The sequence below is a fragment of the Crinia signifera genome, chromosome 4, assembly GCF_055691185.1.
Source record: "Crinia signifera chromosome 4, ASM5569118v1, whole genome shotgun sequence".
NCBI lineage: Eukaryota > Metazoa > Chordata > Amphibia > Anura > Myobatrachidae > Crinia > Crinia signifera.
The window spans coordinates 119571207-119587408 of record NC_139220.1 but is presented as its reverse complement, the minus strand read 5'-3'; the positions used below and the strand labels follow the sequence as shown (position 1 = coordinate 119587408).

At 41.7% G+C, this 16202-nt stretch overlaps 1 protein-coding gene across 4 annotated transcripts in view; it reads right to left on the bottom strand.

Moving 5' to 3' along the window:
* ACSS3 (acyl-CoA synthetase short chain family member 3) overlaps positions 1-16202 on the bottom strand; it is a 137748-nt gene that overhangs the window by 74945 nt on the left and 46601 nt on the right. For all 4 annotated transcript variants that reach the window (XM_083182318.1, XM_083182317.1, XM_083182319.1 and 1 more), the window contains exons 3-6: positions 15378-15522; positions 3137-3325; positions 2214-2348; positions 941-1081 (exon numbers count right to left, since the gene is read on the bottom strand). In XM_083182318.1, the coding sequence (XP_083038444.1) occupies positions 941-1081; positions 2214-2348; positions 3137-3325; positions 15378-15522 (610 nt within the window). The remainder of the gene's footprint in view (positions 1-940; positions 1082-2213; positions 2349-3136; positions 3326-15377; positions 15523-16202) is intronic.

Genomic DNA, 16202 nt, shown 5'->3' with positions numbered 1-16202 from the left:
AACCAAGGAACACCAACAATAGATTCAGAGAAAAGGATGTAATGGTTCATTACAAAAATACCAAATTCTCCTTAATCCAATCTGGGGCAAACTGCTCACCATAGGAAAGCCACCTTGAGGTGAGACAATCTGATTCCTCAATACAAATTCCTGATACGCTCAGACAATCTGATTCCTCAAGACAAATCTATAAATAAAAAATATCCATGAAGCTTGCACTACCACATATGCAGAGACCAAAAACACAAGCCCATCAAACGGTCTAAATGTCTGTGGAATGGAATTACAGAAAACAAGATGAAGGAAGAAAGTAGGTGAGATCCTATATCCTCTAAGCGTATAGTCTTTCCTGTCATGACTCTGTAGGAGGAGAAGATTGTGGAGTAACACCATTGTCTATGTGGTCATGGAGAAGAGCAGAAAATATGTCATAGGTCTGACTTCCTTCTCTGGTTTCCACCGCATAATTATAATCTGTGGATATAACTGCACAAGAACATGACTATAAGGGTGTATTATGGTTGGCTGACAGTTGGGACTCCGATGGTAGGTATACCTACAACAGAATCCCTACCATGTACTCTGACAGGGGGTGAGCACGATGAAGCCCCTTGCAGAGATTCTATTCTCCCTCTATGTGGGTCATGACCTCCCATGATGGAGAATAGTCCTGGTCAGTCAGGATCCCGACTCTTGTGCAATTAAAACAGTCGGGATTCCGATGTCAGCTACTGACCATCTGAATCCAAACCTTCGGAGCTTTACCAGCCACCCGACTCTATAGCTCAATGTTTTTGGTGAAAAACGACAATGGAGAATAGTAAACAAAACATTAATCAAAACTGACACAATGACACATTCAAATCAATAAATTAAAGTTATACAAAAAGGTGAAATAATTTAATTTACATTATTTAAAACATAATCTGGTTGGTAATACCTTTGGCAGCCCTGTTGTCCCAGACGTATAGAGAACATACAGAGGGTGACCAGAAGGCACAGGAATGCAGTCATGTGGACTAGCTTTAGCAATCTCTTCTCTCCAGTCAATATGTAGCTCAGAAGTTAGACGTGCTTGTTCCTTTACAAGTTAGAGAAAAAAAATGCATATGTCCTTAACAAAATTATATTCTAAAAGTAGTACATTAAGTCATTGTAATGCTGTGGTTACTAAAGTAACATGTACACTAAATAATTTGTTTTCTACAGCTGCAAAACAATAAGATAGTGTAAAAAATGCGCTGGGGTTTAGGCTAATGTCGAATCAGGAACCTAGTGAAACCATCATTCTAAATCACACATTTGCATTAGACACATGGCTAAAAGTTAATGTAATTTTGAATACAAGGGTATGCACACTAGAAAAACATGCCTTGTGGCAGACAATCCTTACAATGTTGATAAATCTGCAGTTTTGAGAATCCAAAAATAGAGTAAAAAGATTAAACACTCACCGTAGTTCCCAGACTTCCCAAGAGTGAATTGAAGAAAAAAATAAAAAAAATTGGAAAAAGATGTGGCAATGGTCGTTTAAGTATAATGGAATAATAATTTATTATAGTTTTAAACCTTACTTCGTTCAACATAATTATTATATGCAGCTAACAAAATGATATAGGATAGGATTCTCGGATACTTACTATACAATTATTTGTACTACAATACATCTTCAATTTTTATCTACATTTAAAAATCTATTTACCAGAAGTTAGTCTAATAACCTTTAAATAAGTACCCCTCAAATTTGTCAGATTACAGGGAGCACGTATTGGGAGTTGATGACAAAGTCACAATGACATGCTATACCAGTTTCCAATACTTCCGTTTTCCTCAGGGTTCTCCGGTTTCCTCCCAAAATATACTGGTATGTGTGTATATGTGGTAGGGAATACAGATTGTTCCCTACCACAATGGGGCAGGGATCGATATGAAGGAACAAATATTCTCTGTTAAGCGCTGTGGAATATGTGTGCCATATATATGACTGGTAATAATAAATGCTCTGAGTGTACTTTCCTACAGGAACACCCTTTGTTAGAACTTAGACATGCCCTCCATGTCCCCAATGTGATGTACAGCACAAATGGTTTACAAATGTACATTTCTTAAAGAGACTGCCCAAGTTTAGAATACAATAGAAAAGTAGAAAAACATTTGCTGTTTGATTTACAGAGAATATAAGTAGGACTGAAATGGAATAGACTTTTACCTACCATGTTGGGGCGGCTGTAAATGAGAACTTTCTCTGGTTTGTGACTAACCATCTCTAAAGCTTTTTCTACAAGAGGAACGTACTCAACTCTCCTGCCCGGCTCCACGCCAAATGATGCAGTTACAATTAACTTGGGCTGCAGAAAGATACACATATTTAATACATAGATTGCAAAAATAATCATGGGGTTCATTTTGACATGGTGGATGGGCCCTCATTTTTGGAGTAATGTGCTATGAACCTCAATTATACTCATCTTAAAATGCAGAGTTTACTCTAATTATTTTAGCTATGAGTAGTCTTAGGGGTATATTCAATCCTGGGTCACGACTGTCGGGCTGGCCCGACAGCCGTGACCCTGTCCAGTTTTCGGCTGGCTTGAAAAAAAATTCGGCAGGCAGGATTCAACGTCCCGCCTGCCGAACAAGGGGTGTGGCCGCGAGATATGGCTGTGGATCGTTGAGCTGCAGCCGGGAGCTTGACAATCCAGAGCCGTTCTCAGCAGAATGTGCCCAACTGCTTCTAAAGTCAAGCCCGTTCTCCCAAAATCCCTGTTCAATGCTGTTGGGAAAGACAGCATTGAATAGGGCCCCGCCACTATTTCCCCCTTCGGGAATAGTGGCGGGAGATTGAGTACTTAAGAGTGCGCACCTGCATTTCCTTCTTTCCTGCATGCTACTACAATTCTTAATATGGTAGCGCCTCTTATTAGGTTTAAGATTAGGGTGTGCAGTCCAGGCTTCCCCCACACCACTCCTTTTTCAAAGTAACTTTATTAATAAACAATTAGACATACAGAATATAGAATGTGATTAAATCATACACATAATAAATATGAAACATTTCTGACATTACTGATGTAAGCAACGGTCACAACTTCTCAGAGATAAAAGCATGAACAGTGATTTACTGGACCATACTTACCTTTGCATGATCAATGCGCACAGATAACTCCTTGGGTGCGAACCCTCCAAATATAAGACTATGTACAGCTCCAATTCTTGCGCATGCCAACATCGTATACATTGCCTGTGGTATCATTGGCATATAGATGACAACTCGATCTCCTTTTTTTACTCCATATTTTGTCATGACACCAGCTAGCCTGGACACCTGAATATAAAGATTAGATTTAGGCAACCGGTAAGAGTTAAAGAGACAACTATCACTTGTACAGTATTTGCCACATATGCTATTGATTTATTTAACACTGCCAAAAGTATTTTACAGTACAAACACTTATTGGAGGTACTTGTTTCCTAGCATGGCACCCACTACGGCATTTGCGTAGTGGGCTATTCAAGATAGTGAAATTGCATCGCATCACATGCCATTATTGTATGGCATGCGATGCGATTTCCCTATGTAATGTATTCACTGCTCTCCGTCAGTGAATACATTACAAAAACCGGGTCCGATAAAAAAATCGCATCACATCGCATGCCATTATTGTATGGCATGCAATGCGATCAGATATTGGATCCGATTCGACATATAATAATGGTATTTAATGTACTATACCATTAAATGACATATAATGTCATTTACTTAGGCCCCGCGCGCCCCCCCTTCACTATCCACGTCATCCTGAAGCGTGGCGAGCACAGCAGAACGCATCTGGCCGACCTTTTCATACCCCCACTATCCACGTCGGCGTGGAATTGATTTTATATACTGTGGCGAGCGCAGCGAGCCACCAAGCCCGAAGCGTGGCGAGCCCCCCGTAATACATGTAACATAATACGCGTCCGCTCGCCACGCTTCGGGCTCGGTGGCTCGCCACACTATATAAAATCGACTCCACACCGACGTGGATAGTAGGGGTCTGAAAAGGTGGGCCGGACGCGTTCCGCTGTGCTCGCCACGCTTCGGGATAATGTGGATAGTGGGGGGGGTGTGTGCGTAAATAAATGACATCATATGTCATTTAATGGTATAGTACAGTGGTTCCCAACCCTGGTCCTCAAGTACCCCCAACAGTGCACGTTTTCCAGGTCACCCAGCAGGTGCACTCATTATTCAAACACATTTTAAAAGATCCACATGTGGAGATCATTATGTCACCTGTGATTCTGTGTGGAGACCTAGAAAATGTGCACTGTTAGGGGTACTTGAGGACCAGGGTTGGGAACCACTGGTATAGTACATTAAATGCCATTATAACAGGTAAAATCGCATCTCATCGCATGCCATACAATAATGGCATGCGATGCGATTTGACTACGTTTGCGTACGTGCTCGCCGTGCTAGAAAACAAGTACCCTTGTTGAAACAGAAAAAAGAATGTTATTCGTTTTGGGATGATGGCCTAGGACAGCAAATCTAAACATTGCCTACGATAATTATTTTTTTCCCCCCAATGGTAGCCATTGCTTGTGCTCGGACTCAGTTGGAGATATGCCAACCTTTCTAAAGAAGACCTGCTAGATGCCGTGATCACCGGTGATCACCAGCTTCTTTGCAGAGCAGCGGTTATCACTGGCCCTCCCAACTGTTCCCCCGCCCCAGGAACGCTCCGGCCCGCCTGTCAATTAGCGGGACTGTATATGGCATACAATGCCATACAATGCGATGGGATGGGATGGGTGCTTACAATGTTAAATGCATCCCCACGCCACCCCCCACTATAAACGTGAACCCGAAGCGTGGCGAGCGCAGTGAGCCCGCGAGGAGGGGTGGTACGCATCCTACGACCTTTTCATACCCCCACTATCCACGTCGGCGTGGAGTTGATTTTATAAAGTGTGGCGAGCGCAGCGAGCCCGAAGCGTGGCGAGCCCCATGAGGGGATGCGCATAACTTCACAGGTATAAGCGTCCGCTCGCCACGCTTTATAAAATCAACTCCACGCCGACGTGGATAGTGGGGGTATGAAAAGGTCGTAGGACGCGTATCGCCGCCGCTCGCCACGCTTCGGGTTCACGTTTATAGTGGGGGGTGGCGTGGGGGTGCACTTAACATTGTAAGCACCCATTAGGGTGCTTATACAATTTTTAATCAAATAGGGGGCTAAAATCGCATCGCAGTGCATCGGGTGTATGGCATGCCATGCGATAAAAACATTGCGCGATCAATATCAGGGGCGCCGTGATAATACACAAGTACCGTTTTAATATTTATCTGCTCCTTCACCTAGGGGGCAGCGGCCTTAAAGCTCTTTTGCATTGCTGCCACCTCCCTAAAGCTTCTTCTGGGGTCCTCATATGTGATCTTCACTTGGGGTTCAGCTGCCTTTAAGCTCTTCTGCATTGGCTGCCTCCCACCCAGTACTTTGGAGTCTTCAGCAGCTCTACTAGGCTCCCACCTCCACTCTTAGACTGCCCCCTGTCTCGCGCTGGCTAATATGACGTGATTTGTTTGGCACTGCCATTTTTAACCCCCACCTCCCAAAAAAAATAATAATAGTGCTGCGGCCGCAGATGGTATCCCAGACCTCTACCACCGCCGTTGGGACACTGGACCTCTGCTAATGGGACCCCGAACCATCCTTTTGGGATGCTCAAGTTTCAAAAATGGGTTCCCTCCCAGCCTGCAGTGCATTCAAATGCACTATAGTGTGTATTTTGTAATCACCATTATATTTATTTATTTACAGTTTTTGGTACTTATGTAATATCTGGAGTCCCGCTTTTCTTATGAGACCGCGTCCCCTTGCGGGGCTCGCTGCGCTCACGACGCTTTGGGCACGGTGGCTCGCTGTGCTCGCCACACTATATAAAATCAACTCCATGCGTAGTTGGATAGTAGGGGTATGAAAAAATGGGGTGCATTTAACATGGGAGTCCAGATAATACATAAGTACCCAGTTTTTTATATAGCGCAGCAGATTCCATTGCGCTTTAAAATAGTAGACAGGGATAAGACAAACTGGGTAACAACAGACAGACTTGGAGGTAGGAGGGCCCTGCTGCAAGCTTACAATCTATAGGGACATAGGAGGGAAACACAAGGACAGGCACCAGTAATAGCATAGCAGTCCCACCAAGTTGCAAGTCCAGAAGGGGAGCTATATAATACATAAGTGCCTCAGAGAGTTATACATGTGGAACTTAAATATGATAGGCTTGCCTGAATAGGTGAGTTTTCAGGGAACACTTGAAAGTCTGGAGGCTAGTGGAGAAGAGCATTCCATAGGATGGGAGCAGCCCGATGGAAGTCCTGTAATAGTGATTGGGAGCTAGTGATCCGTGCAGAAGAGAGACGCAGATCTTGTGCAGAGCGCAGTGGTCAAGATCGGTAATATACAGGCAACCAATGGTGGGGCTGGCAGAGCGGATCAGCAGAAGATGAGCATCTTGCAAGGAAGGTCAGCCTCGCAGGAGCATTTAAAATGGATTGCAGTAGCGAGAGTCTGTTCTTGGGATGACCAGTTAGGACACTATTGCAACAATCAATGCGGGATATACAGGTTGAGTATCCCTTATCCGAATTATCCCGAAAACCATACATTCCAGAAAGTAAAAAAAAAAAATTCTAAAAACTTACTGGGAACATTTGTAACAGCACTACTGAGGGAATGATATGTAACTGGCACTATATATGTGCAAGACAATGATTGCTTGGCATTCAAAGTCAGTGCCTGAGATAGTACACAAACTTTGTTTCACGTTTTCAAACCTTGTTTTTTGAACAAATAAAATATATTTGTGTGTATTCCATATGGTTGATGTGTTTATACAGCATAAATGCAAGATACTTCAAAATACATAATTGAAATATTAAAATATTCTGAAATACGGAATAATCCATTATCCAAAATTCTCCTGGTCCCGAGCATTTTGGATAAGGGATACTCAACCTGTAATGATTATATAGTCTGTATTTTAATAACTGTCATAATTTCATGGCTTTAGTGTGTCCCAATTATGATAAAATATCACCTTGTATTTACCTAATATATGAAATCTAGAACATTGACTTATCCATTGGAGAGAGATTTACTTCTCTGTCTGAGAAAGTGCTGCAGCAATCATAAAATGACCATTCCAGGTTTTACCCTACAGAAGGCAATGGCATGGAAGATGAAAAACACATGATTTATTTACTACTAAAATGCTTTCTGGCTCATAAATGAATAAACACTGCTGATACATGCATTATATCATGCAGTCTAACCTAGCCTTGGGAACAGTGGGTGTCACAATAAACTAGCTATGTGAGGACATAAAATGCTACTTGGAGACTTGCTGAAAGATGGAATATAATTGGTGTATGAGGATTAGTAAATTTGACATTGTGCATTGTCCTAATCTCTGCTGATAACCATGAGGAGGATAAGGAAATATAATGTAAATACATGCTAATGATCTACAATTTCTTAGTGTTGTACATTATAAAATGAGTGTCTGTGTCTATTAAAAATTAAGCAAAACAGGGATTATTTAACGTGGTACTTATTTACTAGCACGGCGCCCACGATCTAGATTGTATTTGTCGGGACGATATCGCAAGAATTGCATGCATCTTATGTGTTTGTGCATGGACAAGATCGACGAGATATACAATTGAAATTTTTTTTAATTGTATGTACAATATAGCATCTTATGGATCTTATCTTATGGATGTCATGGATCTTATGCATCCATAAAATCCATAAGAAGCCATAAGATAAAAGATCCATCAACACCAACCCGAAGCGTGGCGTACGTGTCCTCCGACCTTTTCATACCCTCACTAGCCACGTCGGCATGGAGTTGATTTTATATAGTGTGGCGAGCGCAGCGAGCCACTGAGTTCGAAGCGTGGAGAGCGCAGCGAGCACCGCAAGGGGACGCGCATTACTTTGCAGGTATTACGCGTCCGCTCGCCACGCTTTGCACTCGCCACACTATATAAAATCAACTCCACGCACGACGTAGATAGTGGGGGTATGAAAAGGTCGGAGGACGCGTGCCGAAGCCGCTCGCCACGCTTCGGGTTGGTGTTGATGGATATTTTATCTTATGGATCTTATGGATGCATAAGATCCATAAAATGAGATCCATAAGATGCGATATTGTACATACAATTAAAAATCTTTTCAATTGTATAGATTGTATGCCTTAATTAAGGCATACAATCTTATGAGATGTGCGCCGTGCTAGGAAATAAGTACCTTTAACGTTAGCTCAAATCATTTTAGTAACCTTTCATTTGCAAATATAAGTTTAGAAAAACATTCTAGTTCCCTTTAAAAAAGAAATTATATGTCAGAATCTACAGGGAAAAAAAATAAGATCCCAAAAGACAAGGGTAGACTATACAGTATTCAACTTTATAGAAGTTTCAGGAATTATTAAAATAGGAAAATTGTGTAATATTGTATAACCTTGCTTGTGCACAATTGGCTATAGGCACACTAGAACCATACTTTGATAGTACCTGGGGTTCTGACAGTTCTCAGCAACTGGCTGCCCAGTCACCAGGATTGATAGGAATTTTTTTTTTTAAAAACTCTCATGTGGCCATCTTTTTCTTCAGTTTGAGACAAAGGGCCTTATTCTAGTTCACGCTTTTCTGACAAAATCCTTCTTAGATGGACAAAACCATGTGCACTGCAGGGGGGCAGATGTAACTTGTGCAGAGAGAATTAGATTTGGGTGGGGTTTTAATTCAAAGTGAGATCTATATTGCAGTGTAAAAATAAAGCAGCCAGTATTTTCCCTGCACAGAACCATAATAACTCACCCAAATCTAATTATCTCTGCACATTTTACATCTGCCCCCCCTGCAGTGCACATGGTTTTGTCCATCTAAGAAGGATTTTGTCAGAAAAGCGTGAACTAGAATAAGGCCCAAAGGTAGCTGGACGATACGGGAGAGAGCTCTGCATATGGAGGGTACGGAGCCAGCATAGGAGCAGGTGGATGCCTTGGGATCCCCAATGAAAGAGATACTTTTACATCAACACTCAGCAGCCATAAGTGTCTTTATTCTTTATTTATTTAGTATACATTCATTCTTTGTGGATTCATTGTTAAAGCCTTGTGTAGTAATCTCTCATGTGGCTTTATATCTGTATTAATAAATCATCTTGGTTTATGAACCGGGAATGCTCACATATTTCCCCCCTGCCACAGTATTAATTATTATCAAGCTCAACATCCCTCCTTAGTGTCTGGCTGGCTAACAAAATAAGTCATATTCTACTTCATAATGTAATCAAACTACTAGACAAAAATGGCTCTCAAATCAGGGTCCAGGTTTCAGGGGGTTATTCAGACCTGAATGCTATTGTGTGAATTCACAATCCGTTCGATTAGCGAAGGACTTTGCCGCTTATGGATCGTTGCACGCATGCTCGCGCCAAAATAGAGACAGAACTAGTGAAAATATCTAATCACAATCCCCTCGCAATCTCACTGACAGCAAGTCCGCATTTGTGGGTGATAACCGCCCATTTTATGGGAGTGTCAAAATCAGAAAAAACACAGGGAAGCCCAGGCACTTAAGGGAGGGAGTGTATCTGTTGCAGAGTTGTGGAAAGGTCAGACTCGTACATTTGTACAGACTGGAAAATCACTCGATGATTCATGAACTGCATATGAAGGATGCGCGACAGGATATCGGACTGCAACATTTTCGCACTGTGAATGGGCAGTGGCCAACTACTCATCTGCAAATTTGGTCTGAATTAAGCCCTTAGTGAGATGTCCATTACAGTACTCAGGTTAAGGTATTTTACATGCAAACCTGAATATTGCAAGACCAATACTAACATTATTCTATGCTGTCCAAAGCAAAGCATGAAAGGTTAAGTTATTCATTGTTGGAGGCAGCAGGTTTAGATGGTCTGAGAAATGTTTTTTTTTCCACACACACACACACACACACACACACACACACACTTTAAAGTAAAATGACAGTTAACAGCGAATTGTCAGGAGCACCATTTAACATAAGCAATGAGTTTTAAAGGTGCCCATAACACAGTGCGATGAACTCCGTGCTTTTAGTACTAGATTGCATATACTTTGGGCCAGATTCTCTAAGCTTTAAAAGTGATAAAATGGAGAGTGATAAACAACTAGCCAATCAGCTCCTGCCTGACATTTTTCAAACACAGTCTGTGACATGGCAGGCAGGAGCTGATTGGCTGGCTGTTTATCACTCTCCATTTTATCACTTTTGAAGCTTAGAGAATCTGGCCCAATATGTGCTGTGCGATGGGATGTACATGGGAGGGTGCATCTCATTGCTCTGTGTATGGGCACCTTAAAACAAACACATTGTGTACAATAAAACCCATTCACCATTCATCCCCATGCGGTGGTTTCCTATTACCCACCATTGATGATTACGGTAACAGGCTTGCCAGGGGCTGTCCAATTACACCGGGAAAACAACAAGTAGGTAAGAGATTATACTTAGAATATGTGAACAAACAAAAAAAAATGTACAAAATTAAATAGTGCCTAGTCATTTTTTGGCAGCATATGTGCTAGATCAGGGAGGTAAGGGGACAGCTCACCCCCCCCCCCCTTAAATATTTGAGAAGAATTAGTCAATACAGTCGATATGGGAAGTATCAGGATGGAGATAATACTCCACCTCCTCGGTCCCCACAGTCCTTCTCCGCCAGGTCCTTCCTGCCCCCTACACTCTTCAACTTCCCCCCACCCGAACACGCGAGGGACAGAGTCAACTAGAATCAGGGCCCTTGTCTCTGTCTTCTACATAAAGTCACTCACACGTTAACACTGTTTTTAGGGTATAATTATACCTTTCAGTGCCAAGGGAATTTGTCAAAATAGGTGAAAATTGCCCAGCAAACATCTGTAATTATCTTAATGACCTGTAAGGTTTACTTTATGGTTTTTTACACATTTTCTTATTTGAATTTATATAACAATGTGAGCGACGCCGGCAAGCTTAGTGGCTATTTTGCGCATCTCTCACAGAGATATTGGCACTCAACGAGTTATTACAAATGTTGTGTGATATCACTTGAAACATTGGAATAGTCTTAAAATGTAAGTATCCCCTGACCGTATTACTGGGTGCTGCAGCATTGTAATCTATGGGCTACATATCCCACAATTTACCAGAGAAAGTTCATCCAGATCCTGTACGGGAAACAGCTATTGATGCATTCATTGTGTAAATGAACACATACGGTATGTGCAGTAGGTCTGTAGTGTAAAGTGATCCCTCGTGCTAATAATTTATTTTGCACATTGCTGGGATGGGGTCTTATTGGAGCACCTGTCGCTGTATGTGATTGTTAATACATCTAAAAGGTGCCCATACACGTTACAATTATTGTATACAATATCGCATCTCATCACATATCGGTTTTGCGATGAGATCTGCAGCACATACTTTTTGTACAAGATCTCATCTCATCGCAAAACTGATATGTGATGAGATGCGATATTGTATACAATATTGTATAAAATAATTGTAACGTGCATTGGCACCTTAAGCTGAAATAAATTGCATGAATAGAAGCAATAACAAAATCTATTTCTCGAGTCTAAATCTCAGTTAACAGTAAGTGGGAACCGCAATGTTGTATTTTTCTTGCAATACCCTTAATGCCCATTTTTCTCTGTGTATTTCAGTAAAATACCTCCCATGGTGTATTAATTAGTTAAAAAAAACTGTCTGTGTACTTCTAAAACTTGTGTGCAGTCTGTGCTTACATCAATAAAATACATCATTATAAAGTCATTTTTTTAGGTCATGAGTATTTTGTCAACAGACCCAGCAGCTGGATGATAAACATACCAATACAATAAAATAGTATTAAATATCACTACAGGTATGGGTTCCAGACTTCTGACAGACACTTATATGGTGTCCATGTACACATATTGAATTTCCACGTCAACACTGTACTTGCGTCCTTACGGTCTCTGTCGGAAGTAATGCATGTCTAAAGGTGCCCATACACGTTACAATTATTGTATACAATATTGTATACAATATCACATCTCATTGCATATCGGTTTTGCGATCAGATCAGATGAGATGAGATCTAGTACAAAATGTATGTGCTGCACATACTTTTTGTACTAGATCTCATCTCATCTGATCTCATCGCAAAACCGAGATCAGATGAGATGCGATATTGTATCCAATATTGTATACAATAATTGTAACGTGTATGGGCAAAGGTGCCCAGACACAGTGCGATGATGGCACCCATTATGGACTGGAACGAATTGCAAAGCATGTGTTTTGCTTGTGATGCGATCCGCGGGCAGTACAAAAAGTATGTGCAGCACATACTTTTTTGTACTGTGCGATGCGATGCCGTGGGAGCGCGCATCGCATTGCACAGTGCTATCGTACCGTGTATGGGCACCTTAACTTTTGGTGTCGACCTATTGAATGTCTGACTGGACACTGTGAGCTATCCCACACCCACAGGTATAACATGTATAAAAATGTGGAACAAGGACAGTATGAGTAGAAAGCTATATAATGCAGCTGGAACTAAATCCTGAATGCTAGAGATAAAGATAAAACGTATCTTTACAGACATCAAAACAATGCACATAATACAGCAGATTTGGGTAGTACAGCAATAGAAAAGTTACTGGCATAAAAGAAAGCATTGAGAGCACAGTAGGCACAATGTAGTGTTGGTGCAGGCATTTTGGTTAATAACTTCCACAAGCTGTGTATTCCACCCTAACAAGATACCAGGTGAGGCAGCCATCTTAGGCGCACTGAGCAGGATTACCCTGAGTAGAATAGGTAGCCCCTAGAAGAAATGTCACAAAATGGCGTAATTGCAGTGTAGAGTAGGGTCCTAATAAGACAGTGAAGTCCATGTATTTTTCATCCCATCCACAAGTGTACCAGATGAGGCAGCCATGTTGGAAGCACAACAAAAGGTTACACTGTGTTAGGTGAGCGATATAAGGACCTAATGCAGGTATGGGAAAGTGGGAGCTTGTTTAGTAGTTGTATGATGTGCAGTGTCTGGAAACATCCCGTCTGCAGAGGAACCTTCCGGGGTGCACTGTGTAAGTCAATGGGTGAATTACATAAAAATAGGACAAAATATTGGTAAAAGATATGCAAGGATTTTATTTGGATTTTCCACTTGCATATATAGGGACCCACTTGCAAAATGATCCTGTACAAACGTTTCACAACTATGCCTAATATATTTTACTGAAAATTAATATATTCTAATAATAATGTGCCTGAAGGGCAAAATGTACCCTGCTCCTCTAGGGGTGCACTACTGCACGAATAGAGGTCATGTGTCTTATGGAACATGAGGTCTTGCTGTAGTTCCATTATATCAGACAGATAGGAAGTTGTTAGGAGTATCTTTAATGTCTACTATACAAAGTGCAGCTGAAAGCCCAATAAAAATGGAGAAAAGGAAGTGGTCCATCCAATGGAGAGCCTCTCTTTCAGATCTAGTCCTGGAAATTAACATTGGGCCTTATTCCGGTTCACTCCTTCTGGCAAATTCCTTCTTAGATGGACAAAACCATGTGCACTGCAGGGGGGCAGATGTAAAATGTGCAGAGAGAATTAGATTTGGGTGAGTTATTTTGTTTCTGTGCAGGGTAAATACTGACTGCTTTATTTTTACACTGCACTCTAGATCTCACTTTGAAGTAAATCCCCACCCAAATCTAACTCTCTCTGTGCACGTAACATCTACCCCAACTGCAGTGCACATGGTTTTGTCCATCCAAGAAGGAATTTGCCAGAAGGATTGAACCAGAATAAGGCCCTTTGCCCATCATTGCCTTATAGGGTGGCAAATACAACAGTATCCAAAGGCTACAGACTGCTCCTTTGAAAAATCACACCTTCCTTGAGTAGGGGGATTAGGGAGATATTTTCTTACATCAAGGGGTCAATTCTATTAAATATTAATTGGTCGGTGCCTTTGTCAAGGCTTAACACAGGCAACGACACACGAACACACACTGTACGCAGGCAGATTTCAGCCCAAATTCTCTGAAAAAAGTGATAGCTACCCGATGGAGAAGCAAATCCTTTTTTTTGCGAATTCCAGTCACTTTAGGGTTGACCCCTAAGTCTCTAACTACAAAACATGACTTGCAGGTTTAAAACATCAGGAGTGGCTTCCATTTTATCTGTTAAGGCAAAACGTGTGACCCACATTGATACCCAGGTAAATCATAAAGTGGCTTCAGTAGACTCCACAATTTAGAGAAGTGTTGTCTTACTATGGGCCGGATGTACGAAGCTTCAAAAAGTGATTATGTGGAGAGTGATGAAATGCCAGCCAATCAGCTCCTTATTACCATGTTACAGGCTGTGCTTGAAAAATGACAGTTAGGATCTGGTTGGCTGGTGGTTAATCACTCCCCAATATTTGTACCTTAGTACATCTGGCCCCATATCTGTCTGAAATGATGTGGTGTGGTATTACAGTATGTGAGGAGGTACCGATGGCTCCGACGTCATGCTTGCAGGGGATGGCGATTCTATCGTCAGACATCGGAAGGGGGTGCACGTGATGCTCGTGCATCCCGTTCAGACAGAGTTCCCTGCCGTCTCCCTGGTCCCCATCTCCGGTTCCCACCACCGCCCCTACCCCACCCCCTAACCCTGCCCTGAAGTGGAGATGGGCAGGGTCACGCCGCCCAGCCGCCGAGTGACTGGGACGCGGGTGCGTGTGAGACACATGCACGTCCTAGTCTGATGGAGTCCCTCTCCACCAGCGGGGATGTTCTGGCGAGTGCCGGCAATGAAAGAGAGGGGCTCCATCTGTATAAGGGGCATTTGGCTAGGTACAGGATTCCCTTCATTGTTGGTGGGTTCATGGTACACTAGTATACACTTGCACTAGGCATCATGGCTCCATACTATACCTTTAGGTCTACTAGCCTGAGAGGTTAAAAGGGGGAGAGCCCTGCCCATTTCATTTGTACTTGCCTTACAATTCCAATGGCAGCCTTGCAGATCCATGGAACAAATAGGAACAGACCCTCTAGAAAAAGGCCATTTGTGAAATATCTGTAAAATACTGTAGTAATCACAAAGACTACCTGCTACTGCAACTTCTGGCTAACTTGCGCGATAACTATTATAAATTGAAAAGTATACAACAAAACAGGAAGACCAATTTATATAGGAAACTACTGCATGTCACAAAGTGGCACTGTAATGGCGAAAATATTGTACTGCATTAAGTTTTGATTAACATACACTGTAAACACACACACACGCACGCACAGTCTACCTGTTCATAAATCTCTTTGTAAGTAATTGATTGCTTAGAATCTGTAACAGGACTGTCGTGGATAACAGCAACATCATCGCCTCGTCCATTTTCTATATGACGATCAAGAGCGTTGTAACAGACATTAAGTTCTCCACCAGTAAACCTGCAATTGAACAAATAATGTTGTTTTCAATATTCAGTGATGGGAGAATAAAACATTTCTGTAAATTTCTAGATGGGCCAAATGGTTCTTATATGCCGTCAAATTCTATGTTTCTATGTAATTTGAGACAATAGCTTACAGATTTTAGGACAAACTTGTGTCGCTCAGCGGTTCCCAACCCTGGTCCTCAAGTACCCTTAACAGTTCACATTTTCCGAGTCACCTGTGGAATGTGATAGTTGGTGATACACAGTGCACCAGCTGGGTGACTTGCAGAAATTGTGAAATTGCGGTACTTGAGGACCAGGGTTAGAAACCACTGTCTTAGCTGAACAATAATGCTTGATAACCTAGAAAAATGTGACAATAGTCACCCAAAAGCGCTGGACAGTAAATGCACTACACTAAAATATTCAGAATATTTTTTACACTAAAATGTGCAATAACCCAGATAATAACACAGTCACTTAATTGATTGGGCAGTGCTGCAGCCCCTATTAAGAGGGTGTGTACCTCTAAATGCAGACAATAGGAGTGTGACAGTCTAAGTGGCAATTAGCCACAAAGTCTGTTAAGGGGCGCTGCTGTGCTCAATCATACAAATACCAATATAACCATATAAATTTATATTTTATTTATAAAATATAATAGACAGAATAAAATACATGAAAGTGCACTTT